Source organism: Polyodon spathula, chromosome 14, assembly GCF_017654505.1.
Source record: "Polyodon spathula isolate WHYD16114869_AA chromosome 14, ASM1765450v1, whole genome shotgun sequence".
Lineage (NCBI taxonomy): Eukaryota > Metazoa > Chordata > Actinopteri > Acipenseriformes > Polyodontidae > Polyodon > Polyodon spathula.
Window position 1 is genome coordinate 6603747 of NC_054547.1, and position 27892 is coordinate 6631638.

The 27892-nt window shown below is 37.0% G+C and overlaps 3 protein-coding genes across 3 annotated transcripts; 1 reads left to right on the forward strand and 2 right to left on the reverse strand.

The window, feature by feature from the left end:
* Nucleotides 1-410: 410 nt before the first annotated feature.
* Nucleotides 411-15442, reverse strand: LOC121326808 (PDZ domain-containing protein GIPC1-like). Its single transcript, XM_041270327.1, has 6 exons — nucleotides 14950-15442; nucleotides 7116-7301; nucleotides 4674-4854; nucleotides 1829-1941; nucleotides 1432-1513; nucleotides 411-1221 (listed from the first exon to the last, which is right to left on the reverse strand). Exons 1-6 carry the CDS (start codon nucleotides 15235-15237, stop codon nucleotides 1070-1072), a joined length of 1002 nt encoding a protein of 333 aa, XP_041126261.1. The 5' UTR covers nucleotides 15238-15442; the 3' UTR covers nucleotides 411-1069.
* A 1337-nt stretch (nucleotides 15443-16779) lies between these two features.
* Nucleotides 16780-20588, reverse strand: LOC121326807 (dnaJ homolog subfamily B member 4-like). The gene is made up of 3 exons (XM_041270326.1): nucleotides 19944-20588; nucleotides 18145-18719; nucleotides 16780-17174 (listed from the first exon to the last, which is right to left on the reverse strand). The coding sequence occupies exons 1-3, from the start codon at nucleotides 20152-20154 to the stop codon at nucleotides 16947-16949; spliced, it is 1014 nt and encodes a 337-aa protein (XP_041126260.1). The 5' UTR covers nucleotides 20155-20588; the 3' UTR covers nucleotides 16780-16946.
* Nucleotides 20589-21742: 1154 nt separating this feature from the next.
* On the forward strand, nucleotides 21743-27650 carry slc25a24l (solute carrier family 25 member 24, like). The gene is made up of 11 exons (XM_041270328.1): nucleotides 21743-21881; nucleotides 22081-22204; nucleotides 22766-22892; nucleotides 23480-23567; nucleotides 23902-24013; nucleotides 24181-24339; nucleotides 24498-24635; nucleotides 25034-25141; nucleotides 25553-25720; nucleotides 26493-26631; nucleotides 27299-27650. Exons 1-11 carry the CDS (start codon nucleotides 21859-21861, stop codon nucleotides 27478-27480), a joined length of 1368 nt encoding a protein of 455 aa, XP_041126262.1. The 5' UTR covers nucleotides 21743-21858; the 3' UTR covers nucleotides 27481-27650.
* Nucleotides 27651-27892: the final 242 nt, after the last annotated feature.

The window sequence follows — 27892 nt, forward strand, 5'->3', positions numbered from 1 at the left end:
TTGATACTTAAAAGCACAAGGCATGGTTATTATTACAGAGTTATTGAATTTAAAATGTATTATTCCTCCAAGTTCTGCTGAAGAAATGTACTTTGAAAACTAAATCTGACATGGACATTTATAATTTAGGCTAATTTATTAACACCCCCAGCAATATATTATGAGTGTGAAGAATCTGAACTGCACAATAAGCAAAGTGAAATCCTCAGGACTGCAAAAATCAGATCCACAATAAAATACCCAGAACAAAGAATTACCATCCCCTTTATATATTTACACAAAATATCATGCAGCTGTATTCACTGGAAAGAGGTTCCAGGACAAAGTTACATAAACAGTTTACACAATGTGTTTTCACATTAAACACATACCTTACAGAAAAAAAAAAAAAGGGACAAGTGAAGGTTTTCTTTGTAGAAGGATTGCTACTTTATTGTACATCATTCCATTCTAATCTTAGAATCTGCTGTTCTATTTAGAACAGATTTAACAAAGTTTTTTAATGAATTCTTAATGGAATGTTCTATTCCACACAGTTAAGGCACAGGCCTGATACCCCTGAAATATTGTTTTCATGGTTGTTATTACTGCAAATTACCACTACGTGAATCATTAGAAAACAACGTATCGGTGCTCTGACACAGCAGCGCTTGGATTACAAGAACACAGAGAAACGGTGGCATGTTCAGTTTCACAGTTACTTAAATTGACATCAATTATTTTCTGGCTTCCTCATGAAAGAAGCAGGCTGCAATCAAAAAGTCCCTTGAATTACGCTAAGTGAATGTATCTTCATGTTTTCTTTTTGTTTTTTACAAGAGCAAAGCTATTTCATTTCTATTAAAAAAAAAAAAAAACACACACAGCAAAAATTAAAGTACTGTGGATGCACATCTCAAAAGTTAGCTAGTAGTTTTTATTTGTTTGTTTAAATACCACAGTGTTTTCAGTACTTCAGCTATATAAAAATGCGTTCTCTAAATTTAAAAAAAAAAAAAATAAAGTCAGAATCCCCCAACCCCCCCCCTCTCCAAAAACACTGATTAATTTAAATTATTTCCAGCCACTGTTAAAACCGACCCTCCTTTGCGTCACCAATTGCTCCCCAGACATCAAAGACAAACTCGTCTGGGAATGCAAAGTCTCCAAGAGCTTCATCAAGTGCCATTGCGAACTCGTCAGGGTTCTTCTTATCCTTTCCAACCTCCACCATGGTGGCAGCTGATCAACAACAGAAAAACCCCCCCCACAAAATTAGCCATCCAGACCAAGTGCTTACGTAGCAAGACTAAAACAAACTTTATTGACAAACGCTTCGACTTGAAGGCTTTCTTAATGTCATTCTGTGGTTCCCATGGTGGCCATTTACACCTCTGGTTGTTACAGCGCAAGTGTAAATAAAATAGTTCAAGCTTATACACAGCAACCCACCTAATTCAGTGTCTCTGATTCCCATGTAACTCTCCAATAGATCATCCACCTTTTTGACAGCTTTTTCTTCAAATTCTGTTGGCTGAAATGTGATAAAAAAAAAAAATAAATATATATATATATATATATATATATATATATATATATATATATATATATATATATATATATATATATATATATATATATATATTAGATCGAGTAGTAAGAGATGCTGAATAGCTGCACACCTGACTTGTTCTAAGTTCAGTTTTTTAAATGTTGAACAGAATGTTGACTGCAATTCGTTGTGTTGCCAAATAGCATTTTTAGCCATTTAAACTTCAAAGGAAATTCTCCATTATCTTCCAAAGAACCGATTACCTTCAGAACAAGGGAACACAAACAAAATGCTTACTTCATCTTCCACTGTAGCTGGACCTTTGGACCGCAGTCTTAATGTCCCTCGTCCGGTGCCAATTTTAGTGTCTCCTCCCATTTTACCTCCTCTTGACCTCGGCTCAATCATTTCTGTTATTTAAAAAGCAAAAAAAAAAAAAAAAAAAAAAAAACCCCGACAAATTACAACTAAATATTTTCATCACTCAGAATTACTTATATTCCTAGGGTACCATAATCGAGTAAAGGAATGGGAATGACTAGCAATCACAAACCAGTCTATTAATCCTGCTCATGCCTAAACAATTTACTGTTTAATAAAGATATAATGCATTACACTGTTAATTCAACTACATCTTATCCTAAAGCTGTATCTGTGAATGGCCGGGTTTGCTATTGTATAGAACAGGCGTAAACAGGTTAAAAGCTTCACTGCTATGGATGCATTGGATCTACAGTACAGTATATCCTCAAAGAAACTGTTCGCATCATCACATATAAAGGTTGTGATGATCAGAACATCCAGTTTACTGTGCTAGACCTAATGCTAGAACTGCATTAGGAGGGAAAAAACAAAATGACTAGCAGTCATCTGTTTGACGCTTTAAATCTCCTCTCTGAACAAGACGTATCTTATTGTGCAATTTATTTTAATTTAGCAGAAATCTTTAGGAAAAACATTTACTGGTAAAGGACAGCTTATTTACTAGTCTTCCCCCATACTAAACCCACGGGAGACAATGGGGTCTGCCTGCCTGCATGGCTACTGCAGTATCATTTAAAATATAAACTAAGTACAAAGATGCAAATCACAGTACCACGAGGAGTAAAATAGACAGATATTTATTTTGTATTATTTGTGGAGAAATGACCACAGCTGTAGCTACTATGAGAACTGTTTCTCAACAGTAACAAGGAGAAACACATTATACATCTAGATTCTGTATCTCACTGAAGATGTCTGTGTTGTTGAAATTATCTATTTTTTTTTTTTTTTTTTTTTTTTAATAAAGCTGTTCCTTTCTCTCTTAAAGGGCAGGCCCCGATCCTAAATGCAAATATGGAAGAAACTCAAGTAACTGTGCCTGAAGTAAGGAGTGGGAAAAACCCCATCATTCCCATCAGCTGCGAAGGAATATTATCTTTAATCCAGTAAGAATTGCACTTTGAATGCAAAGTTGGCAGGGGAACCGAATGCTTTACAAATAACTTATAAGAATTATCTGCAATTAGCTGTAATTCTTCACACAGCTGCAACATAGTTGTAATGAGCAGCTCAGTAAAACTGGTTAAACTCCTGGAAAATGTCTTTGTTTAGAGATTATTACTCCAAATGACTGTAATACCTTCATGGAATACAGAAGTGCCTTCACGCTGTTACTTGGGTGCTATCAGGTTTTTCGTAGCCAAGGCAGGTGTTGAGGCGAGTTACAGAGACTGTTGAGTTTGAATTGCCTAATCTTAATGCTAGCTCTGGATAAACAGGCATGTAGGTACCAAGAATATAATACAGTTTTAACATGTTATATGCAAAACTTCAATAGCTGGAATGTAACATTTTTGGTTCTTTACATTTAATCAGATCTTACAAGGACCCAATGAGCTCAGGTTCACCAAATATTATTTTAAAAAAGAAATATTAGCTTTGTAACAGAAAACAATAAATCAAAATTCTTCTAAATCATTAAGCTGATTTTCTTGTTCAATCACAATTGAGCTTATGCCAACCCCCAAGTGAGCTCAAGAGTGCTCTCCAGATACAAGCCAAAAACCAGATCAGTCATGGAATGAACTGAAATGACAGGGCCGTACGCAGTAAATGTTGCTTTTATCTGGATAACTGCTTGAGGCAATTCCACCTGCCAGGAGCCATTTGAAAATACCTGAAGAGTTTGGCTACTATTTACCACAGCTGATGCTTCTTGTGTTGCACTAAAGGGGCTGAAAACTTCCCTGCTCTGGACATGCTGTTGAACTGAAATATAGTATTCAGAGGCTTTCGCATTTTTACTTTCACATATTTCTTCTAGCAAATCACAGTAATATTCTGCTGCAAGACATGGCAATAAAATGTATACATTTAAAAACACAGCTGACCGAATTAGAAATGATGTACTGGAAAAATGTTAAGCTAATTGAAGATATTGTTTGTGTTAGAGAAAATAAATCAATTGCTTTCTGTTTCAGAACGAACACGTACCTCACTTTGCAGCCCCAGTTCACAACCCTTGTTAATTTGATACCGGCAACAAGCACATTCTGATCAGTTATGGTTGATAGAGAGACATTGCAATATAATGAAGCTGCTGTCTTTCTAACACTGATAACCCCATTTAGATTCAGAAAGCGCACTGCTTTTAAGTGCCAGCAGCAATAAGAAATATGGGAGCCACCTGTGGGATGCCATTACTGGATATACTGCAGTAACACTCCCATGCCCTCAGTATTTTATGATTTTTTTTTTATGTGCAAGTCAGAGGGGCATTGTGACAGGGAAGGCCGAGTAGTGACATCAGGCCAGAAGTAGGAACTGAAAACTCAAGTTGGGTGCAAACGCGCACTGTGGCGCTACTTTTATTTTTCAAAAATAAATAAAACATTTTAACAAAAAAAAAAAAAAAAAAAAAAAAAAAAAACACACTGCTCACAGAGCGAAAATAAACATTCAAACAAAACAAAACACTAAACAACAGTACTTGGCACTAAATGTTTTGTTTGGCGCTTTGAAAATGCCATAAAATTGCTGCCATCCTCTTATAAATGTGGTATATATAGCATTCTCTTTCAGATTGACAGGCTTTTTTTTTTTTCCTTTTCTTGGCATTTCTATGCTAAAGTTTATTTCCCACTGACGTGCAACTTACCGAATGCTTTTGTTGGCTCCACAAGCTTTAATGTAAATGCCTTTCCCTTTGGAAGCTCTTTTAGCATCTTGGCCACCTCATAATGCCGGGTGCCGACAATATTCGTCCCATTGATACATTCTATGTGGTCCCCAACACCGATCACTTTGATTTTGTCCACTACGCTGTCTTCCTTGATGCGCTGCAGAACACAAAGAACACAGCAATGCCATAGTTTAAGAGGTAAAAAACAAAACATTACTGACCCACCTGACTCAACAGAAATGGTCCGATTACTGGGTGATCAGATCAGATTGAGGTTGCTAGATCGCCCTCTGGTGTACAACATGAGCAATGCACAAAAAAAATAAGTAACAAACTTCTCTGCCAAGGACTGAACACAGTAACAGTGAAAAGTAGCTCCCCAAAAAACATACATCCACAGAATGTAGAATAGCACCACTGAACACATGGTTTATAGGATAATCCTCAGCTACCAAATATTACTTTCATTAAAACTGTGACCTACAATAACAGTATAGTCAAAGCCTTTTAACAGGGCAACAAGTGGAGTTAATATTAACATGGCAAAATAAGCATTAAAAAAAAAAAGTAAAATATTAAATCTGCTTCTCAAAGTCCAGATACGGTCTCAAAGTCCAGATACGGTACCATCTGCAAACACACAAAACTACTTTCATCAGAAGGAAGGCTAGTTAAGAAACGCAGGGATAAACAGGGAAACATTGACTTGCGTTTCCTATTGAAATATCTTAACCCCAACGGCAGGACCTTGGACCTAGTTATTTTAAGCCATATTCGTTGGTATTATCTGGACAAATTCTTTCATCAGGAACGTCTGATGGAATTGAAATTGCAGGATATCACAACAAGGACAGATTGCTTTCTCTTCTATAGCTGCATTCCACACATGGAAGCAGCCCAAAAAACATTCTAATTAAATTACTTCAGTGTCTCTTTTGATTAACGCACCCTTGTATATGCAAATACAGTATATCACTCAATTTACATTTCAATGACCCCCCTAACGGTCCTGTAAATATTCAGCATACACATTTAAATACAAATGATGGACTAAACATTTGTGCTTTTGTTATCAAAAGCAAAGCATGCCACGTGGCACTGTAATCGCATATAGCGGAAAGACATTATTCAAACAAACGACTATGCAAATGTTCCTCTCAGTGCGGCAAAGACAAAACCTATAAGAGATGAGCCAATGAGCAGGTCACCAACAGGTCAAACTATCAGGCACAGCAGGAGGGTGCTCAATCAGATGATTTCAAATCTTGTAGATAAATCCAAGTAAACATGGCTCCACGTTTCTGTACAGTTATATTATTCCAGAAAGAATACTTTGGGCAGGGTTTCAATGTTAATGAGATTGCATAGACTAATTGATAACGATGAGCTTTAATCATCACTGCCACCATTACAGTAGGACCTTGCATCTCTTGAGAAATTACCATTTTGCATTTATGCAATCAACTTCCAAGTGTATACAGTATTTATAAAGAATAAATATTCACGGCTCACTGCTGTATAAACACAAAGGGCTATTCAAATATTTGCTTGTTCTGCAATGCTGGTGAAGTGCTGCAGCAGTGCCTGACGCTACTTCATACTCACTACATTTCCATAAAGAGGGGAGTGTGCTCCCAGCTCTACTGGTACTGTACTCCCAAGCCGCACAGACACAGGCATCTCTCCTGGCAAGCTGAGGATACAATGCTGTGGACTAGGATTCATGACAAACCTGGGTTCGTTATGGATTAATCTGATCCTGACATATTGTATTTGACTTTGCATCTAGGTTAGGCTTTTCACAAACTCTTGCATAATAAAAAAAATATTTTACACGCGCGATATATATATATATATATATATATATATATATATATATATATATATATATATATATATATATATATATATATATAGACACACACACACACACACACACACACACAGAGTGTTAGGACTTTCCTCTAAAATGCAATATTATCCATTACTGTACTGTAGAATTTAGGTGGTACTGGTTATTTGTCAAAACAAGTGCTTTTTTTATTACAACCTTATAATGTCAATGTGATTGTAGGGGGAGGGGGGGGCGGGTATAGGCTGGCCGTGAACCATCGGCAAGGCACTTCACGAACAATCTTTCTAACCACTTTACTAACGCAGTACAGCTTGTAACCTCTTAACCTTTTCAGAATCTGTAACACTGCACTTTCCAAAATACCATTATGGGGTAAATATGAACATTATACAATGTCACATTATTTCTGTCAACGGTTAATGCTGTTCTACTTGTGATCTCTGCGTTCAACAGATATTGTGAAGCACCATGTCGTAGCTGTTGCTGGTGCACTGGGTGTGACGAGAAACACTTGAAAACTTGCCCACCCTTAAGCCCATTTAAAACACATCAAAATCACTTACCTTTATGAATGCATATCCAACCCCATTGTCTGTGATGGTGAGCCCCAAGGCGTCTTCAGATTTGAAGACTTCCACCTCTTTTTTAATCCCTTTAGTGTGTGCAAATATAAAGTCTTCCAGGCCAATCTGTCCTCCCAGGAGTTTGTCCATATCAATTTTATGTGTATTCAATGTGCAGAACAAGATCTGTTAAAAAGGTAAAACAGCAAATTTAAAGAAGAGTGCAAACAGACCCACTCAGATCTCACTACAGCGCAGCCCTTTTCTGGTTGCATGGTTTGCAGCCCTTTTCTGTTTGCAAGCCAGCACAATAAAATATCCTGAAATGGTGCCAAAGGGCTAATTTGCTATAAGAAAAGGTCCACCCAATATGAATTCGTTCTCCGAAAAACTCACTCCCCTAAGCCTACTGTATAGAAAGACAGTAACAGCAATATATACAAATACACTGGGAACACTTGTAGTATTCTTACTTCCAAAAATGACCGCATTTAACAGATCTCACACTGCCCTTTTCCATTTATTATACTATGTACAGTATATGACACTTGTGGAGGTTTATTCTGTACAAGTCTGAACCCAGGGAACCAGTGTGATCGCTAAAATAAAACTCAAAACTAGAATCTTGAGAACTGTTAATGACCCGTTTCAAATAACATAAGCAGAGTTCTATTTTTTTTTTCAATCCTTCCCAGTTGGAGGCCTATATAAAATGACACGCAGAAGCAGTCAGTAACTCATACAGTAATCTTATCAAGACCTACCAGGCAAGCATAATGCTTCAAGAAACTGACATCTATACTTGTCTGTGTGCCTAAAATATGTGACAGCAGATTATTTAATACAGAATATATGGCAGTATTTCAAACCAAGGGGTTTCTGATCAGGTCAGACTGAACTACTGCCCTTGAATATGAAGGACAGTATCTGTTAAACTAGCTGTTCACAGCTTCCACATTTTTGAAGATACCAGACCATCTTCGCTGTCACAAAAACAGATTCAGTCACTTTATTACAGTGCTTCCTGTTATGAATGGGGAGCAGTTTTTCAATTTGTTTATGATCTGCTGATCCAGTTTAGAAACAGTCCAGAATTCCAAGCCATGGCCCTGGGAAAGCCTGGTTAACAACCTATATAAAGCATTAATTACTAACCCTTTATTCACAGGAACCTCTCATTTAGCAATACACTCATACATTCCTCAGGATTTCCATTCTAGTTTCTCCAGCTCTGGCAGAGTATTCATTTCTCCACATAGAGGGAGCTTGTAAACATACAGCGTAGTCTAATGAGAGTCACAGAAAGTGAGAGCAACAACTGAACGCGAGTGGTTCATTGCTGTGCATCCACTCCGCTGCAAACCACCTGCTTAGTGGGAAAATATTTGAGCCAAATTGTTGTTTACACGTTTTAAATACTTGTCACTTTTCAATTTTGAACAGGTACAATGTGCATACCTCAGTATTAAAGAACCAAAAAACTTTAGTCTCTAAATTACAGTACAAGCTATCAACTACGCATGGTCCTACCCAGAACAGAGGATTATATAATAGCTGTGTTACAAGAGCTAGTAAGACCGCACTTTTTAGTGTCGCCTAGAAGTGGTCTGTACCACAATGACAAATCCTAAAACTAGTTTCACACCTTTCGATATATGAAACTGGCAAAACTACAGAAATGTAATAGGCAGGAACATGATACATTGTAACAGCCTCCCCCCCTCCCATTTAAACCATCAGCGAAGCGGCATGAATAGTAAAAGCACAACAGAGAACTTACTATCCGCGAGTCAAATTCTCCCCTTTTTAGATCACAAGTCACTATTAACAATGCACTATTAAACACAGCACTTAATAAACAAGATGTATGTTATTAAGGCTTGTTTCCTTGTTATTAATTCAAATCTCTCACGGGCAACTGCAAGCAGGTCCCCCAATAGAAAATATGCACAAAGGTTATTAAAAGCAAAATGTGTCCTCGAAACACACTGAACCTTTCCAACCACTGTTTTTTTTTATTTTTATGGTGGCTAAAAAATAATTTTAAACAAGTGTAGCTTCTGAATTGTCATGCTGTGCCTATTTACTGTACAAACTAGTACTAGAGAGTAAAATGTATAGAACCTAAGGGGGTGGATTTCTGCTGCAGTTTAATGAGGCAATAGGATCTGAATACAGACACACTGACAAGTATAAACAAGACCCTGGAGTTAGAACTACAAAAAACAAAACAAAAAAATTGAAGCAGTCAAACACCAGCCTTCATTAAAAGTCCACACTCACACAGAGCAAAGCACATCATTGCTTCTCTTTTGCACAAAAAGGGACACGGCTCTAGTAATTCACAGTAATTCCCGGAAGATCTCTAAAATCCAATTTCTTAACGCAGGAAGGCATCCCGCTGTCCCCAACTACTTAAACTCACGCATTTGTAACCACTGAAACTCTGGTTAACCTAAATCCATCAAAAAAGACATCTTTACAATACACTGCATGACACAGAGCAGTGAACTATCTAGCAATGACACACTTCTTCACTGGTCTGCACTATAGCATGTATAATTAAACTGAAGTGTGGAAACGATTACTGTACACTACATTCCAAATAATGGAACGCTTAGCTAAAAAGTTTAATAATATCAAGGATATAAATGTGTAATAATATGCATATACATTGCATTGTTACTAACAGTGAAAATTCACATTTCTTTCAAGGAACACAACTATTTGGTATAAATCTTTAAAAAAAAAAAAAAACTACTTTAATTAACTGCTACTGAAATCAGAAAAAAGAAGCCTTTGCCCCCTGTGTGCTAGAATAATGCACAGAGACATGCCTTACAGATGAGGCAATCTTTAAACCCAATTGTACCTTTTAACTTTATTAACTTCCCAGCTAAACAATGAAAACAAAACCTGTAGGATCCCAAAAACTTTATTATCTCCTTTATTCCTCCGATAAAAGATTCTTTCCCAGGAAATATTTTAGGAATGCTCTTAATTTCTTCCATGTGGTACAAACTGGGTGGGTACCATTTTAGCATAACACACTGTCCTGCTGCTTTAGTAGATAACCTTCCATTTCACATGATGGTGGATTCCTTTCTTCCATGTCTCCTGGTGAGGTTGCTGAAGCCCACACAGGCGTAGAAGCAAGATGCACACAAAGCATTTTAAGAGAAAGAGCAAGGATATACTCCCATTGGTAACTGGGACCAAACTCTGTAGAAGAAACCAGGTGGTGGTGTGTCATTAAACCCTTTAGATTGATCAAGAAAAAAGAATATATTTATATACAGAGCCGTACCGATCCTTGTTGGCGCCCTGTACGAGACAGAAAACCAGTGGAACTTGCAGTCAGCGAATAAAAAAAAAATAGAGTAAAAAAAGGGTTCAAGATCTTAGTAAATGTCCAATGGAATGCATCAATAGAAACGAAACACAAAGCCTACAAACGTACTTTTCTTGCGTTGATGACATGGTCATAGATCAGAGTTGGCCAACGAAAAAAAAATGGATATAATGGCTTGATTGGACCAACGTTCTTGGAAGTACTGGAAACATTAATAATAATAATAATAATAATAATAATAATATAAAATCTCAATTTCAGTAGTTATTAATGTTAAATGCGGTTCATGCTGCAGGATTTTTTCGACATCTAGTGGCCATATTCCACTGTTGTTGTTACTCTATGGCATCCAAGCAAAGTAGCATTGCGTGTTTTTTCTGTACCAAAGCAGGAGAAAACGGAATTTGCAAACTCCAAACAGTTTTATTTTATTCAGTCTAGTGCTGTTGATTTGGATTATTTTGCAATGTACAGTAAACTTATTTTTTAACTTTAGGCTATATTAAAGTATGTTTGTAATGTATTCATTTGTTGATTTATAAGTTTAATTTAAAGCGTGGTTAATATAGATGTTCGTATTTTTTTTTTCTTCTTCACATCAGTTTAGTTTATACTGTAGTGCATTAATCTACAGGATTAGTATGAGAATGACATTACTAGCACACTTATTTAATGTGATCTCCACAAATATGCTTCACTGTTATCACGCTGCATCACCCTGTGACTGCAGGTTTGGAGAGCCAATTCTCCACTGGGTTAGTTTGCGTTCCTTTTTTGCATTGCTTTGCCAACTTTCTGTGCTGAGCTCCTGATTTTTTTTTTTTGTCGCCTGGAGGTGGTCTGTTCCACAATGACACTGATCATAAACTAGTTTCACACCTTTCGATACGTGAAACTGTCAGCATAACAGAAATGTGACAGGCAGGAACATGATACACTGGTACCCCATTTAAACCATCAGCTAAGTGGCATGAACAGTAAAAGCCAAACATAGAACTTTCTGGCCAGGCACTATATTGATATATAAAATAAAAAAAGAGAATATATATGATAAAGACATTTATAAAACTGCTTTAATGCCAATAGTCACTGCAGTGAAAAAGCTTACTGACAATACTGACAATAAATTACTGAACCCAATGATATGCACCATACTTTACATCTACAGCATCCTGTGCCCAGAGGAATCCTTCCCATAGTTTATCCTGCACGTATCTGAGGCTGTGTCTTTCAAGCAGGATGTGAGGGATTTCCCATGCCTGCTCTTGGGTCTCTGGAACATTTTGCCTTGTTTGGCCTCAGTTTCCCAAACTTGCAGATCAAACAGCAGCTTTATTTGTTGTGAATTCAACATTTCGTTTACATCATATCCAGTCTCACGGTAAGATGTCCCGATGGTTACCCAGATATGCAATCGAACTGTCAAACGTTTTGATTTGGGATCCGGTGTGTTCAGGTCAAAAATGCCATTCACAATCTTTCCAGGACTCTCTGGTATCACTCAGCAAGACTGGCGCTGACTTGACTTGAGAGAGGCTACACAAGCGACAACGCTCCGAGTAGGATTGTTATTTTGTATTATGAATATCGTTTTAATACTGTTTCTTATTAAGATTAGGGATGGGAATTTCTAATAGTTTCCTATTTGAATACACAGGGTGCAACCTTTTTGTGTATTCGATTACCCGAACTCTGGTCTCCTAAACTACCAAGAGTAAAAGGGAAATGCGTGTGCACAAGCAGACGGCTTAACAGTGTAAACCGGTAATGTTTAGCCGGGTTCACAAAGTGTTGAAACAATGTCCCAAGACGAGATTTCTTCGCTGTGTACCCTATTTCCTTATGCACAAGTTTTTTCGTTTGTTTACGTAATTAAAATAAACGGAACCAAATGAGCAGCAATGTCACAGCACGTATCTCTTCCAATTAAAGCAACAGTAGCATAATATTGCGCAAACTAATAAAAAAATAATTTTTGCTGTAGTGTATTCAGAATAGAATAACACCTATCATATAGCAACCTAAATATTCTACACCTGTTTAATTCTAACAAATAATATTTATCTTAGTGTAAATATTGTAACCTGGCCAAAATAGAAAACACATTCCAACATTATAATAGTTTAACATTACCAATTACAACTAGCCACCAAGTACCGGCATCAGATGAATCGAAGTCAAGTTTGTTTATTCAATAACCTGTAAATAATTCAAAACAAGGATACCTGGTTGTACGTTTAATGGTCAGTGCAAATACTGCCGTTACTCCATCCATTCACAGAAAATCAACAGTAGATGTTTTGCATTGAACTGCAGTCCAGAATTAAAAAATAATTCCTTTCCAACTCAAAGCATCTTGCCTTTCCTTATAGTCACTGCGTTGTTGTGCTTAAATTTAGTATTTAGTCTTTCTATTCATCATGTTAAATTACCTTTCTAATTTCAATGTTACCCAAGTTTGGATTACCGTACTTCTTTTAGCACGTGCTATAGACATGTTAAGTGGCTGAAGTAACATATATTGAAAGGCATTGTTTAGCCACTTTCTTTTAGGACGTTGGCTTCTCTTTGGTTACCAAACAGTTAGAAACATACTGAAAATAAAAACCATCATGAAAAAAACAAATATAGCGGGCCAGATAAAACTGCATCCGGGCCAGTAAAAACACTAGCTCAGTGGCCCGAGGGGCCAGCAGTTAAATCTAAACGTAGAGCCCTGTCATACATACTTACTGGACATGTCATTAACCCCTTAACCTCCAGTCATTCTAACACAGTCATATATCCATATTTCAACAATAAAATCGCATCAATCCGCAAAGCATCTGCTGCTCCAATTACTGCCAAAAAGCAAAAAAGAAGAGTGATGCAAGGATATCAAATGGTGTGGATGCATCATCTGAAATGCTGTGCACTAGATAACCCAAGCAGATTACAAGTTTGGTTTATTTGGATAGTTTTAGCCACAAAGGAACCCCTCGCTTCACCCCTTTTAAATCGGGCATTTTACTGCTGCGTGCATTTTTAATTGTCTGAATTGACAAAAGAGACAGCTCAGTGAAAGATAGTTAGATCAGTAACTCACATGCCCTGCCAGTTCAGTCTAAGCTTTTATGCAACAGTAAACACCTTTGGAGAAGAGTTTGCCTCTGTTCACATGGAACTTGTTTTTGGCTGTGATCCAGTTTCAGAACTAGCCATCCCAGAGGCAGCTGTATATCTTAAAGACCTAAGAAAAAACAGCCAACACCCTTAATGTAATCCCCCTATAGGTGTTTCCTGTACAACTGAATCAGTAGGTCAAAAGGCACCATAAACACAGACAAGCCCCTTTTGTTTTCTGTTTGACAGATGACAAAAAATGACAGTAGGCAACAAATGTTTGTAATTTGCTAAAATAGATTTCAGTGGCCCTAGCCGGCTCTTTTTTAAAGCCGATAATGATCAATTATATCAAGTTTGTAGTTCACAAAACCCTTTTCAACTGTTTTTGACAAGCTTGTAAGTTCATTATCAGTTTTTTGTTGAACTGTTTAACAGAATGTTATCAAAAACAGTTCTTATTTAAAATATTCCTTAAAACAGTTCTTAAACTTATGATAGGACCCCAGATTCTGCATTCCATTTGTCGACTAATCAGTACAATGAAAAGGTTTTAGTGAAGGAGGCCAGACAAGGGACAGAGTCATTATTCCTTTTCCCTTAATTGCGATCAGAACAAACAGAAAATCGTTAAAAATCCATACAACCCACAGCAACTTTCAATAAACACATGACAAAAAATAATATGGTACTCTGTCACCCAACATGTTGCACATTTTGGGGATATTTTAGGATACAATTTTAGGCTTGAACACACACACACACAGTCATAAAATTATTAGTCGATAAAAGCCAATGAAATGGATGGGAAAATGTTTGCTAGGCAGCACAAATACTACCACTGTAATTTCATGAATGGCACCATAAATAAGGTTCTATAAAATGCCAGTAAACAGAGAAAACTAAGCTTTCTGACTCCAACCCATATAGACATCTAAACGATGAACAACAACATGGCTGCATTGCTTAGTCTGGTTTTACTTGTTAAACAACGACTATAAAAATTGAACATAATCCTTAACTGGCTAACATGCCCTGCCAACTGGAAAAACCAACCCTGTTGTTTTGTGTTTACCACTACTTCATATTTCAAACTACTGTCTAATTAATCTGCTCATTTTTATATGTTTGTATCTGTCCTATTTAAAAATTAAATAAGAAACGTGGCGCATTTTGCACGACTAACTTGATCACCTCGTAAATATAAATTAGATCTGTGTACAGGTCCTATGACTGGAGTAACTACGATGAAACCAACCGGAGCAGTATTGAAGACAGCACACCTTGTTTGTGTGCTGTCTTGGTTGCGGCTATAATGTGTGTGTGTGTGTGTGTGTGACTGAGTGAGTGAGTGAAACCGCTCATATTGTTATACTTTACCTCTGAGGCAGATAAGTGAAAAACGTCAGCTATTTTCCCATAGAGCTCTTTGACGCTGGTGAACCCCTCGATCCTGCCCGTGGGGCTGCCGTGTGCCAGCTGCGTGTGGAACACCAGTTTGGGGCGCAGGTTGACAGGCGGAGGAGGCAGGCCAGCTCCATTACTAGTTGCGGCTTTACGTGTGCTTCCCCCGGCCAATCCTCCCCTCTCTCCAAGCTCCTCGTTTTCAACCAATTTCGAGTTCTCCTTCGACTTGGGCTTCTTTTTCCCTCTGAGCCCCAGGGGCATTTTTGTTTTTCTTTAGTTAATTTCGGAAGAGATAAGAACAAAAATGAAAAATACAGTATTCCTCTTTATAATAATTAACCTGCGAAAGCTATTCTACTTCCTTCTCCTATTAGTTCGACTTTGTTCTGAAGACACCAGTTTGCAAATTACAACTATTCAATATTCAGCAGGTACAGCAGCCAATGGGAGCGCGCTTCCCGTTTTCCCAGTCTGCTAGAAATTGCTCTGAAATAGGTTACAATGGGCTGGGAACCATGGCTACACTATTGCAACATAGTGCGCACGCAGGCGTAGCGGGGTGAAGCAATCAGGGAACAGGTTTGCTACCAATGACGTCATCTCTAAACGTCCTACCTGTCTCAGGTGATAGTACTTTGTTAAAGAAACAGTGTTCTTTTTTCTTTTCCGTCAGAGTTTAATGCTACACGAACCTTTCCAGTCTGTTTACTAACGACCTTACAAACTGTGACTTTTGAAGTTATTCCTCAGAAGAAAACCATGTAGACCACGGTGAACTCAAGGCATCTATTACCTTTTGTGAAACCAGCTGACTAGTTAAAGCAGTTTAATTCCACAGACGCCGAAGACAAAGGAAAAGGTGCTAGGATGAAAAATCACCAAAATTCTTCCCACTTTACAACTGATTGTAAATCATTGGTTATCTCTCTTAAAGTTCAGATTGATTTATTGACTACTTTCATCCTTTAAACCTTCATCACTGAATACCTTGTTGGGTAAGAAAACAAATGTGTATATAGTAGATACATATTCTTTATTCTTTCACTGTTAAACACTCTTCTTACCTATCTTGATTTAGATAAAAATTTCATTTGCCAGAGAAAACTGGACTGACTTGTATACAAGCTTTTTACTACAGCATGTAACTGATACGCAGAAACAGGCATGTACCATATATTGACATTCTTGAGTTTAATTTAGAAACTTTTCATTTGAAACAGATATTCAAATAATTTCAGCTTTTTATCTGTGGGGAAAACCCAAACGGCAAGTTCAGAGAAATGTGAAGAATATTTAGATACACCAGATTTTCTAATCTCAGCTGAGTTTATCTTGCCATGTGCTGCATATTCCAATATTAACTAAACTGACAGTGTATTCATCAATCTGCTTACAGCCCATAACATTTAAAACATGACGTTGTACCAGAATGGAGTCTGCATTATTATTATTCATAAAGTTGCCATAGCAAACTGAGAAGATAATTATATTGACTGACCTTTTCCACACCACTATTAATAGAGGCTTGCAGCATTTAAAAAAATATTACGCCAAGCCTGTATTTACCACGATATAAGCCACAGTCACTGCAATATCAGATTGCTAAGAAAAGGGCCGTATTTTTCAAAGCAGAGCCCAAGCTAGATATTCTTTAGGTACAATAGTTATAAACACATTGTTTAAGGGAACTGTTAGTTATTACATCAGTTTATGTTCATACAGTAGTATGTACTGATGTTTACAGTCTGAATGGATGTAAAAAAAAAAGAGCAGAATATTTGGTATTAAAACACCAGCAGACTCTTTTTAAACATTAAAAGCTTTTATTTACATTTTTGTTTAATTGCCGCATGCACTATAAAAAGACGCAGTATTGCTATATTATATATAGTCTGTGAACCGTTTCCTTAGTCCATACAGTATAAATGGTAAGTGGCACTGCTGTTACAACCCCAGTCTTGTGCAGGTTTTCAAGGTAGATGGCGCTTTAGAACCTCCTTTGTGGATGGCGGGAGACTCTCTGGAAAGTTCACTTGAAACTCTACAATAAGATCACCGCGCTGATCCGGGCTTTTGGGAAATGGCAGTCCTTGACCAGCAAGAGTTTTTCTCATTCCAGGTTTGAGTACCTCATTTATCTTCAAATTAAATGATTTCCCCTCTATTGTTGGTACACTGATTGAACAACCACATAACGCCTGGGGAAAAAAAAAAAAAAAACAACGTTAAGCGCATACATGCATAGCTTGTATTACACAGCAACCTGGCACCGCTCTCCCATTGTGGAGGTCAGTCATTCTGTTATTACACAATAACGGAAAAGATGAGCTCTTTCAGTGGACTGCAATGATTATTTCAGACAAACAGGGGTCAGTAAATAAATACATTTGAAAAGGTGTAGTATAGTAACAGTAAGGCCATTGCCACAGCAATGGCATTATCCATTAAACATAACACAGCACTATTAATGGAAGTGGTGGTTTTTATTAATATGTCTCTCTAACATGTCTAAAATAGTTCAAAGTAAATAAAACACCAGCATACAGCATCATTTAACAGTAATACAGTATACTGTTGCAAACTGCACGATATGTACTGTTTAAGATGAACTAATTGCATTATAGCAGTTTTATGTATACAACAGGAAATTGCTGATATTGTGCTGTTTTTCTCTATGAATGGGAACAATGTTTACATTCCCCATTGCTGTTTTTTTATTTAGCTGTTACCAGTGGAGATATTTGTTCTTTACTAGGGTTTGTTAATTCTTTGTTAATTAAAAAGTTGATTGAACTGGCCACTGAGTATTTTCTTGTCACCTTTTTACCATTAAAATGGTTTTATTCCTTTCAGAAAATGTGCCTGTGCTTTACAAAGAACATGTGACCATTGTTCCAGGGACACTGGAGGTGGAAATCGGAAGTCTGTACAGAATAGCACACACGTGCATTACGTTTGAGAGTGCTTCATGAAACATAACTAAGGTGTGCAGGCATGGAAATATAGCACCTGTTACTGAGCACCACTTGTCAGCTCTGCTGTCCTGACAATACTGAATGCACAGTGAGACGAACATAACCCCACTGTACAGAACACACCAGGGATTATATTTGTGAGGGACTTCAGTGTATTGGAACACCTTTGTGTAAGGCCATTTTTGTAACCCACCTGCCGCAGACTGACCCAAACGGGGTAAATAATGTTTGACCCTTCCCTTTTGAAATGCGCGTGAGGTTTGTCTTTGATGACGAAGACGATATCTGCAGGGATTGTGTTGGGAGATTCATCTCCTTCCCTTGGGAAGGTGATCTTGGTGCCTTCCTTCCACCCACGTTTGATCTCGATGGTCAGGATTTTGTCCTCTGTTCTAAAAGACCCGCCATCGGGGTTCAGTCTCTTCCTGGAGATTTTCATCCTCTTTGTGCAGCCGCTGTAGATTTCCTCTAGGGACACTTTCAGCTGGTGGTTGATGGCAGGGTCTTGCCTGCGTCGAATCTGCCCGAGCCCCCCATGCCTGTCTCTCGGGAACCCGTTCATGTTGAAGCTGCTGAACGAGCCGAAGGGGTCCGAGTCCACTTCCATATCATCTTCATCCCGGCCGTTGGCAGCCCGTCTCCCAAAAAACATCTCAAAAGGGTTGGAGCCCCCGAAAAAAGCGGCAAAAGTAGCATGGGGGTCTCCATGGAATGTGTACTGGAAGTTGCCTCCCTGTCCATCACCACCTCCAGACCCTCCTTTAAGCCCTAGTAAAGAAAGAGCAGATTTAATATAGTCACCCTCTTGTGCCTGTATGTCATTCCATATAGATGGAATTCATGGTAACCATCTGTTATAAGTATAGTATAGGTACTCCTCTCAAGACACCTGTTAAGTTATTAATTAGTTTACCTACATTTAGATGTAACAGTAGATACTGATATAAATGCTGCCCCATTGTTAAGGAAGAAATTGTGTGTGGGGTTCAATTTAAAGTGTTTACCATTTAAGCACCTTTATATAATATATTATATTTGACCAACTGTGGGTTAAAAGAAAGCTAGTCACAGTAAGACAAGTGGCTTAATTATTTTGTTTTTCACCTACAATTACTAAACAACATGAAAGTTGGTCAAGCACATGCTATTTTTAATATGTAAGGATCTAATGTCCATCCCGTAAGTTGCTGAAATATTTTGTAAGTCAGCAACTGGTGCACTTTAAAAACAAAAAGTTCATAAACATTAATTATTAATAAGCATTGCTACATCCTTGCTTCGTTTCACGAATATGGCCCTTAATGTTTTCTTTTGTTTTTGCAAACCACATTGATCAAAACTGACCCAAAAAACAAACTGTGCTCTAAAATATGTGAACTAGTAATAACAATGACATGTCTTTCGAAATGGAATCGATACTTTCTAATTAAATTCCTTTAAAATTATACTAAGCTCAGCTTTACTATATATAGGCAAATAACTTGTAACAGCGTCACAACAATTCCTCTGAACATGCTGTCTGGCTCTAATCAATTAAAAACATGGCAAGGTCAATATTCTGAACAACTAAGTCCATCTCTTGCCAGAAAATTACTTTATCCTGACTAACAAGCGGAAAAACTCAAGTTATTTGGTGACATCATGTAACTATTTCCATTCCGGGCACCGAGCCAGTGATATAATTTAACCGTCTTCTCAGTCGTATTTAAAACCTTGATCTCTGTGAGTGTAGAAAAATACTGTAGACTACTGCTTTGAGCACAAAATACATAAACAAGCTAGCTATCCAAAGTTTCTTCTGCATATTTCAACACATTCCTCTTAAACAGACTGTGTTGGAAGGCAAATACCACAGTAACATACAACATAATGCTATTATTATTAGTAGTAGTCGTAGTAGTACTGAGAACAGACTTTTTAAGGGTTAATTCCCCTATAATAAAAACAGCAGCTCTAATAATTTATGAATACGGTATTGAGGTGAACACATACCTTCTTCTCCAAATTGATCATAAATCTCCCTCTTCTTTGGGTCACTAAGCACCTCATAAGCCTCGGCAATTTCCTTGAATTTCTCCTCTGCGTTGGCGGATTTGTTTTTATCAGGGTGCCATTTCAGTGCTTGCTTTCTGTAAGCCTTTTTGATGTCCTCGTCTGCTGCTCCTTTTTGTATCCCCAGAATTTTATAATAATCCTTTCCCATTTTTATTACTTGCAACCAGCAATTTCTACTGCTTGACAGGAACCTTAGTGGAAATCTGCCTGCGATTAATGTTACAGCAAGGCTTTTCTTGTGCAGATATGGCGCTGACCAGAAAGTATTCCTAATAATTACATGAATTATGTCCAACACCCCAAAGATAATATACGTGTATTATTTGTATTTATTTAGTCGATGTTTAAGATGACAGCACAACTCGTCCCTCTTCGTTTATTCCCCTTTGCTGTCCTTCTTTATATAGCCTAGCAATCCCTCCCCTCCACGTTGGAATTCAGCAGCTCTTTCTAGAAAGTAAATGTGGAATCACGTCATTTCCCATACAGCTGGCCAAAACGTGTATTATTTTTTAAATATTTGGGGTGCTACTGTATTATTTTAGGGACCTACTGGAATTATGGTTGGTTGTTTAATTTGTGCAACGCAACAATAACGATTTCTTTCTTCTTTTTTTCTACAGGCTATTTGTTGCATGTGATTAATCTACACTACACTCGATGACTAGTACGTAATCACTTTATCAGTTAGCTGTTCTTGTTTACAGGTAACAGTGGTTGCTATGCAACGCCTTGTCGGTCCCAAAATGTTAAGGGACATTTTACGCAGTTTATCGAATGTTTGTGATCATTCTTTCCTTTTTCTGACTGTATTATAGTGAACCCTGTTAACTGGTTTTCGAATTGATTCATCGTTATTTTGATAATGATTAAGGGAACTTTTCTCTGTCAGATTTTAACATGCCATGGTTTGATCTAACCTACACATTTCTACCGAAAAAAAAGTGTTTGCATTTGCTCAACACCGGCGTTCGGTCTATCTACAGTGGTAGCCGCGGGTATTGCAGTATTGAATTTAAATATTTAAAGTTAGTTATGTCAATAAATAACTCAAAATGCACTGACAGTTTAGCCTTCGGACTTCAAGAAAGATTCATTTTTAAAAAATGCAACCGTAAATATCAAAATGATGTGTCTTGGTTCAACCTCAGCTTTGTGGGTGACTGTGTATTGTATGAGAGCCCAATAGCAGAGAAAATGCCATGGAGCACCATTGCTGAGGTCGAGGTGGTGTCACAGATGCAACTTCTTCTGGCTAAATAACCAGTACAACAGTAATGATTTTCTCCCGGGACAACTTCACCCCATTCCTGGGCCCTTGGCTTCTGGACTAATCAGATTATAACTATTTTGGCATCAGGCTAAATTGCGGCACATTAATAATAATAATAAATAAATAAATAAAGTTTAATTTTCCAGTTCAAACATATTGCAGCGATCTAGGTTAACGCTTTACAAAGGGCGAGGTAATCCAGGACCTCTCGCACTAAAGCATAGCACCTCTACCGAAGTAAAAAAGAGTTGTCTTGTGTGTGGTTTGCCTTGCCCTGTGCAATGCGCCTGCTTGCGGGAACCGAGATCGCTGCAATGTTAATTAAAACAAAACAAAACAAAATGATGTGCGTACAGATTCCATACTATAAATCACCAATCACTGTCACTTTGGTGTATGTTGTACTGTTTTTAAATGCTATTTTATTTCGTTTTCTTGAGGTCATTAAAGGTTATGACGAAGCAGCGCCGTCTGCTGTACAATGAGGTTAATAGCAGCTAATTCAACTGGATTGATTTTAGGAGATCATGCTGCAGGACTGAAGGAGAAAAGACTGCAAATGTTCGACAGTGTAAGAAAATGACTCAGCGTCCTAACAAAGGGTATGTACACACGCACTATATATCACTGAACGTTTAGTGTAAAATGTAATATGCTTGACCTGCAAATAGAAATGACATTGCAATGCCATCCTGCATGAGCCTAGGATGTGATTTAGTTTTTTGTTTTTTTTACATTGACATTTATTTTGCCTCTTTTTTATAGTAATATAAAATGCACTCTCTTCTTTTTTTTAAACAGTATGGATAAATTCTACAAACTGTTCCAGAAGTTAGACAGCAACAATGACGGTTATATCAGAGTGGAAGAGCTGCACAGTGAAATGAAGAAAATTGGAGTTGTGTCTGCTGATGACAAGGCTCGGGTAAGGGTTGTGTCACTTCTTATGTATTTTATACACAGTTTCGGTTTCCTAAGTAAAATATTACCTTGTTTAAGGCATACTGTCCTAGCTTAAATTTCACTGACATTATTTCAGTTATACTGAATGTCAATGCAAAGCTGCTAACACTCCAGCTATAACGAAGACTACTTTTACATAAAGAGTCTGTTCCAATCATTTTAGTACAATGCTACACAAACAAATGAGCAGCAGATCACATTCATGATTCATTATTGTATCTCACCGTAGTGGGACAGTGCAACAAAGAGCAAAGGAGCAATTCTAGGAAGCTGGTTTCCTGATTGCTTTATTGTTTGTAACATTGTATCTACTTGATGATATTGTATTTGGAGATGCTGTAGCGGATGCATTTGGTAGTACTTGCTTAACATGGTTACCACTTGTGTCTAGGAAGGAAATGTTCAGCTAGTGTTGCTGGACCTGACCATGTATATAGACACGCTGTAAGTGCGGAATCAAAACATGAAAGGTATAACTGGTGTACGCTGGTGTAAATGGTTTATCACAATTGTTCTTTTCCAGGGCATCTTAAGGATGTATGACACGAATGCCAGTGGGCGTTTAGAATATGATGAGTTTCTTAGCTACATGATGGACACTGAAAAGAAATGGAAAATAAACTTCCAACTAATAGACAAAAATAAAAGTGGTGAGTAGAACTGGGGTGCATTCAGTTGGCTACATGACTGTTTAAGGTAATAAGGCTGCACTATATCTACATTGTAAATGCATTCAGCATGACTGGAAATACCTTGTAAATTTTACTGCAATTTAACATCTTCTAAAATTGAATTGTGACATCAGTTAATCCCTGTTTTGTTACCCAGTCACAATAGAGACGTAATCCTTTTTTTAGCTGGCAGCAAAGTTGTGATGTGTGTGTGTGTGTGCGTGTGTGTGTGTGTGTGTGTGTGTGTGTGTGTGTGTCTCTCTTTCTACAGTGTTAATACATATTTACCTTTGTACATATAGACTTGCTTTGAGCCAGGCAGCAGCATCTTTACAGTGTGCTGTTAGTTAGCTGTAGCCCATTCTATTCTGCAAGTTCTTGGGGGGGGGGGGGGGGGGGGGGGGGGGGGGGGGGGGGGGGGGGGGGGGGGGGGGGGGGGGGGTAATCTGGTGTGTACAGAAGTAAGATGGGAAAAGAGTAGCTCTTTAATAGAGGATGTAGGAAAGGTGGAATAATATTACACTCATTTTGTATTTCATATTCATTTCTTTTTTTCTGACTATTAGGGTTTGTTGACCAGAACGAAGTCACAGAATTGTTCAAGGATTTAGGAGTGGAGATAACAAAGAGACATGCAGAAAAAATAATACAAATGTAAGATGTGTGTTTGTTCTCATTGGCTGACATGTATCTGCTTGATTCCTGAAACACACCATAGCATTTGATCATCTGAATTAGTATTGACTGCTTGTTCATAAAAGTGTTTGGCATTTTGCAATTACAAATGTAACTTCAGTATATACTGTATGGGGAAGTGAGTGAATAGTGCTCCAATGTATCTACTGGGATGTATTTCATATTAATTTAAAGATAGGTATTTGCATTTCTATTGTTGTTTTTATTTCTTCAACTAAACAGCTCAGTAAAATGTACTATGATATCATCAGGTTCCGTCACAGAAAAATAAAACATGTATTGTTTTCAAAAGGATGGACAAGGAAGGTTCCATGACTGTAGACTGGGATGAATTTCTTCATCACATCATCCTGAATCCAGTAGACAACATAGAAGAACTGGTTTCTTCCTGGAAACGTAGCATGGTAAAGACATTATGACTAGCATGCATTCCAATGATGATTTACAAATTCTTTGAGCACCTTGCTGTGTTTTCTATGGAATGTTTTTTGAAAAGTCGTTTTATTTTACCAATCATTATTGCCAAATTGCATGGATCCTGTAACTTAATGAACCCACCTTATTTTTGTAGGTATTTGATGTTGGTGAAAGTTTGACCATGCCAACGCAATTCACAGAGGAAGAGATTAATTCAGGTGCCTGGAAAAAGATGCTTTTTGCTGGAGGAGTAGCAGATTCAGTGTCCAGGACTATCACTGCACCAATAGATCGCTTAAAAATCCAACTTCAAGTATGTTTTACCAGCGAGTTCACCACCAGCTGTGCATCAGCAAAAAGCTGTTAAAAATAGATAAGAGAAAAATAAATACTACTGAAAAGAATTTTCAGTGCAAAGAGTGAACGGGGACTGAAAATAAGGCTGGTTTTATGATTTGTATTTCTCCTCAGGTGGATAGTTCCAAAGGGGTCTTGCATGGCTTAAAACAAATAAGACCAGATGGCTTAAAGTCTCTGTGGCAGGGGAATACAGCGAGCATTATGAAAGGAAGCCCGCAGTCTGCTTTTCAGTATTTAATATACAGCCAGGTATGTATTATTCTTAGCACATGTACTGTACCATGCATTACATTTCATTAGAAGATACAGAACCAGATTTACTTAGCTTTTGCTACAGTGCAAAATGTTCTAAAACAAGTAGCATGTACAGTGCTGTAGTCTGAATACCTCTAAAAAGTATCCTTTGCACTGGAGCAAAAGCTTAGTATATCTGGTTATGCATGACTTTAATTATATTTGTAAAACCATGCAAATCATCAGATGAAGTCTAATTAAATATTGATATGTTCATTGACAACATTGAACAGCATCTTGCTAGAATTTGGTGCTACCATATCTAAAAAGGCTTCATGAACAGACACAGTGTAAGACTAAACTATTCAGAAAACACAAAATAATACTGAGGTTTTTGCTGGGTTTCTCTCCAGATAAAACTCTTTGGTCATGTGACAGAAGATGATTTAAATATCCATCAGAGGTTTGTCCTGGGCTGTGTCTCTGGAGCGGCAGCACATGCAGTTTTCTATCCCTTAGAGGTAATGTAAAAAAGAAACTTGCATTGGAAAATAATAGCGAACAATAGCAGACACTACCTGCCTAATAAGTGACCTTGCCAAAAGTAAGAATGCTTTCCTAAGGACAAGGTAAATGTATTAGGATCATTTATTGTACAGTATTCTTAATGTTGAATTCACCGTTTTTTAAATGTTCATTTTTTACACAAATTAGTCAGTAATATAGAAAATATAATCAGTGCAGTTTTAAATAGTGGCTTATACCTTATATAATTTTTGCCCCTTTCAGTACTCTTTTGAAAACTTGAAAAGTGGCCACATTTTAGTTAAAGAGAAAGTCTCATTTAGGCTTTTAAAGATACATTACAAATGTGGTGACCTATTGTATTATACAAAGTATTTAGTTTTTTTTTTTTTTTTTTTTTTTTTTAGATTTTAAAAGTCAGGCTGAACCTCCAGACAGCTAGTGTGTACACAGGCATCATTGGGTGTGCTAAGTCCATGTACCAAAAGGAATCAATACAGGCCTTTTATAGAGGGTTTAAACCCAGCATCCTCTGTATGATACCATATGCTGGTATAGAGTGTGCAGTCTACAAGGTAGGTCTGCATGAGTTAAAATGTCCTTTCTTAGCTTATTCTGGAGGAACACCCTTATCGTACAATATATTACTAAATGATGCATAATAGGGATATGTTTTTTATTTTCTTTTTTAAAAGATTTTATAATACAGACGGTATTCAAAAAATAAAAACAGTTTGGTGATTGACCCATGCTCCAGTTGATTAAAACTCTTAGCATGCATTTTCCCTAATTTTTGTAATTACATTATTTATTTTTAAAATGGCTTTATTTCTTTGTAAGGTGAAAAGAATATCTTAGTATCCAGAATATTACATTATTATAATCATTTTACTTTAAACTTCAGAACTAAAAGATCTAATAGATTTGTCTTTGCAATAAAGGCACACTTTAATCTTAGTGTATAAAGAAGAACGTTTGTCTGTCTGTCTGTTCCTTTATGCATTCGGACCCCGCAGTGCAACCAAACTTTGCATGAGCTCCTCCTTCATCCAGGGGGAGGTCGAGGGCTATGTTTGGATCCAGAATTTTGACCCCCGGGGTACTTTATTTAGTAACCCCATTTCAATAGGTTCAATCTATTTCAAATTAAAGAAATCAGAAAACCAAAAAAAAAAAATTAAAAAGTTGAAAAAAGACAAAGGGGTCCGAGTGCATTGTGCGACACCCAAGATTGATAACTTATAGGAAACCATAAGGTTACCATTCCCCAATTTGTCATGCATGAAATATTTAATTTCCCCGGGCAAGGCCGGATACTTCAGCTAATGTTAACTTATTTTTTTGTAGACAATGATGAACTGGGCAAACACAGATCCAACAAACACCAGCATCACACAGCTGTTTACCTGTAGCTCTGTTGCATTTGCTTGTGGCCATGTGGCAAGCTACCCTTTAGCCACCATCAGAACTAAGCAACAAGCTCAGGGTAGGATTTTAAAGTAGATTCAATATACTGTACTTTGCTTTCCCTTAATGAATGAATACAGAAAAAAAAAAACACATAACGCTGTTTCAGGTGATTTTTTTAAAGTCCATTAAGCGATCATTAAAAAAAAGAACATAATATAATGGAGTGCTGTTTTCACAAAATGTTATCTTGTGAGCAACAGTATATCCGGTCACTGCAACACAGAATACATGTTTTTGTTTTAATTCTTTGCAGAGAATCTTCTTGTACTCCATACAGTTCAAATAAAGTTTTATAAATGTCATTTAAAAAAATCGCGACCGAAAGGGATATAAATACTATGTTGTCGACATCTGTGTAACTCTAGTTTTATGAACTCTTTTGAAAGTTTTTTGCCCCTGTATGTATGCACTGTTACTCTTTTTAAAAGTCAACTTTCTATCAAAACAAAAATAGCTCTAGACACTGTCCTCTGTTGGGATATGCTGCATAGTCACTGTTCTGATGATATTAACAATGTGTGATTATCTGTGTGGCATTATCATATAGCAATGGTAAAATAAAGGTCATTAAGGTCATTAAAGTTTTTTTTTTAGAACAGCCTAAAACAAACTGTTAACAATCTTTCATCAGGAAACAAATTTAAGACGTTGATCTATTTTTTTTTATATTATTTCTCTTCTAGCTCTTCAAGATACAGTGAATACATCAAGTGTTATTGAAATGTTTCAAAACATCTACGTGAAAAATGGAGTTAGAGGTCTATACAGTGGAATGGGAGCTAGCTTTGTGAGGGCATTTCCATGTGTCTATTTAAACTATCTCATAACTTCTAAACTGGAATTTTATTTTTCTTTGAACACATGACTGGTTTCGTTCATCTTTTTTGAAATTTCAAAATTATAATACACAAAATGAATGATGCATGTAATGTCAAGGAGACACTCCATTTTAGCGCCTTGCAAAAGAACTAAACCTGAGCAACTGAAAAATAAACCCTTATTGTACAGAATTTAGACAATATTTTGTATATTTAAATGAACAGACTTTGTTTAAAAAAAAAAAAAAAAAAATATATATATATATATATATATATATATATATATATATATATATATATATATAAGTTCAACTAGATCTCACTTTCACATAATTGAAGAAAAAGCTTTTTTTGAAACATGTATTTTTGAGAAATAACATAATATTGTATTAGGATTTTTGTTCAATTATAAATTAAAAATATCAATTAAAGTCACTAAACATGCATTGCAAAGCGTTT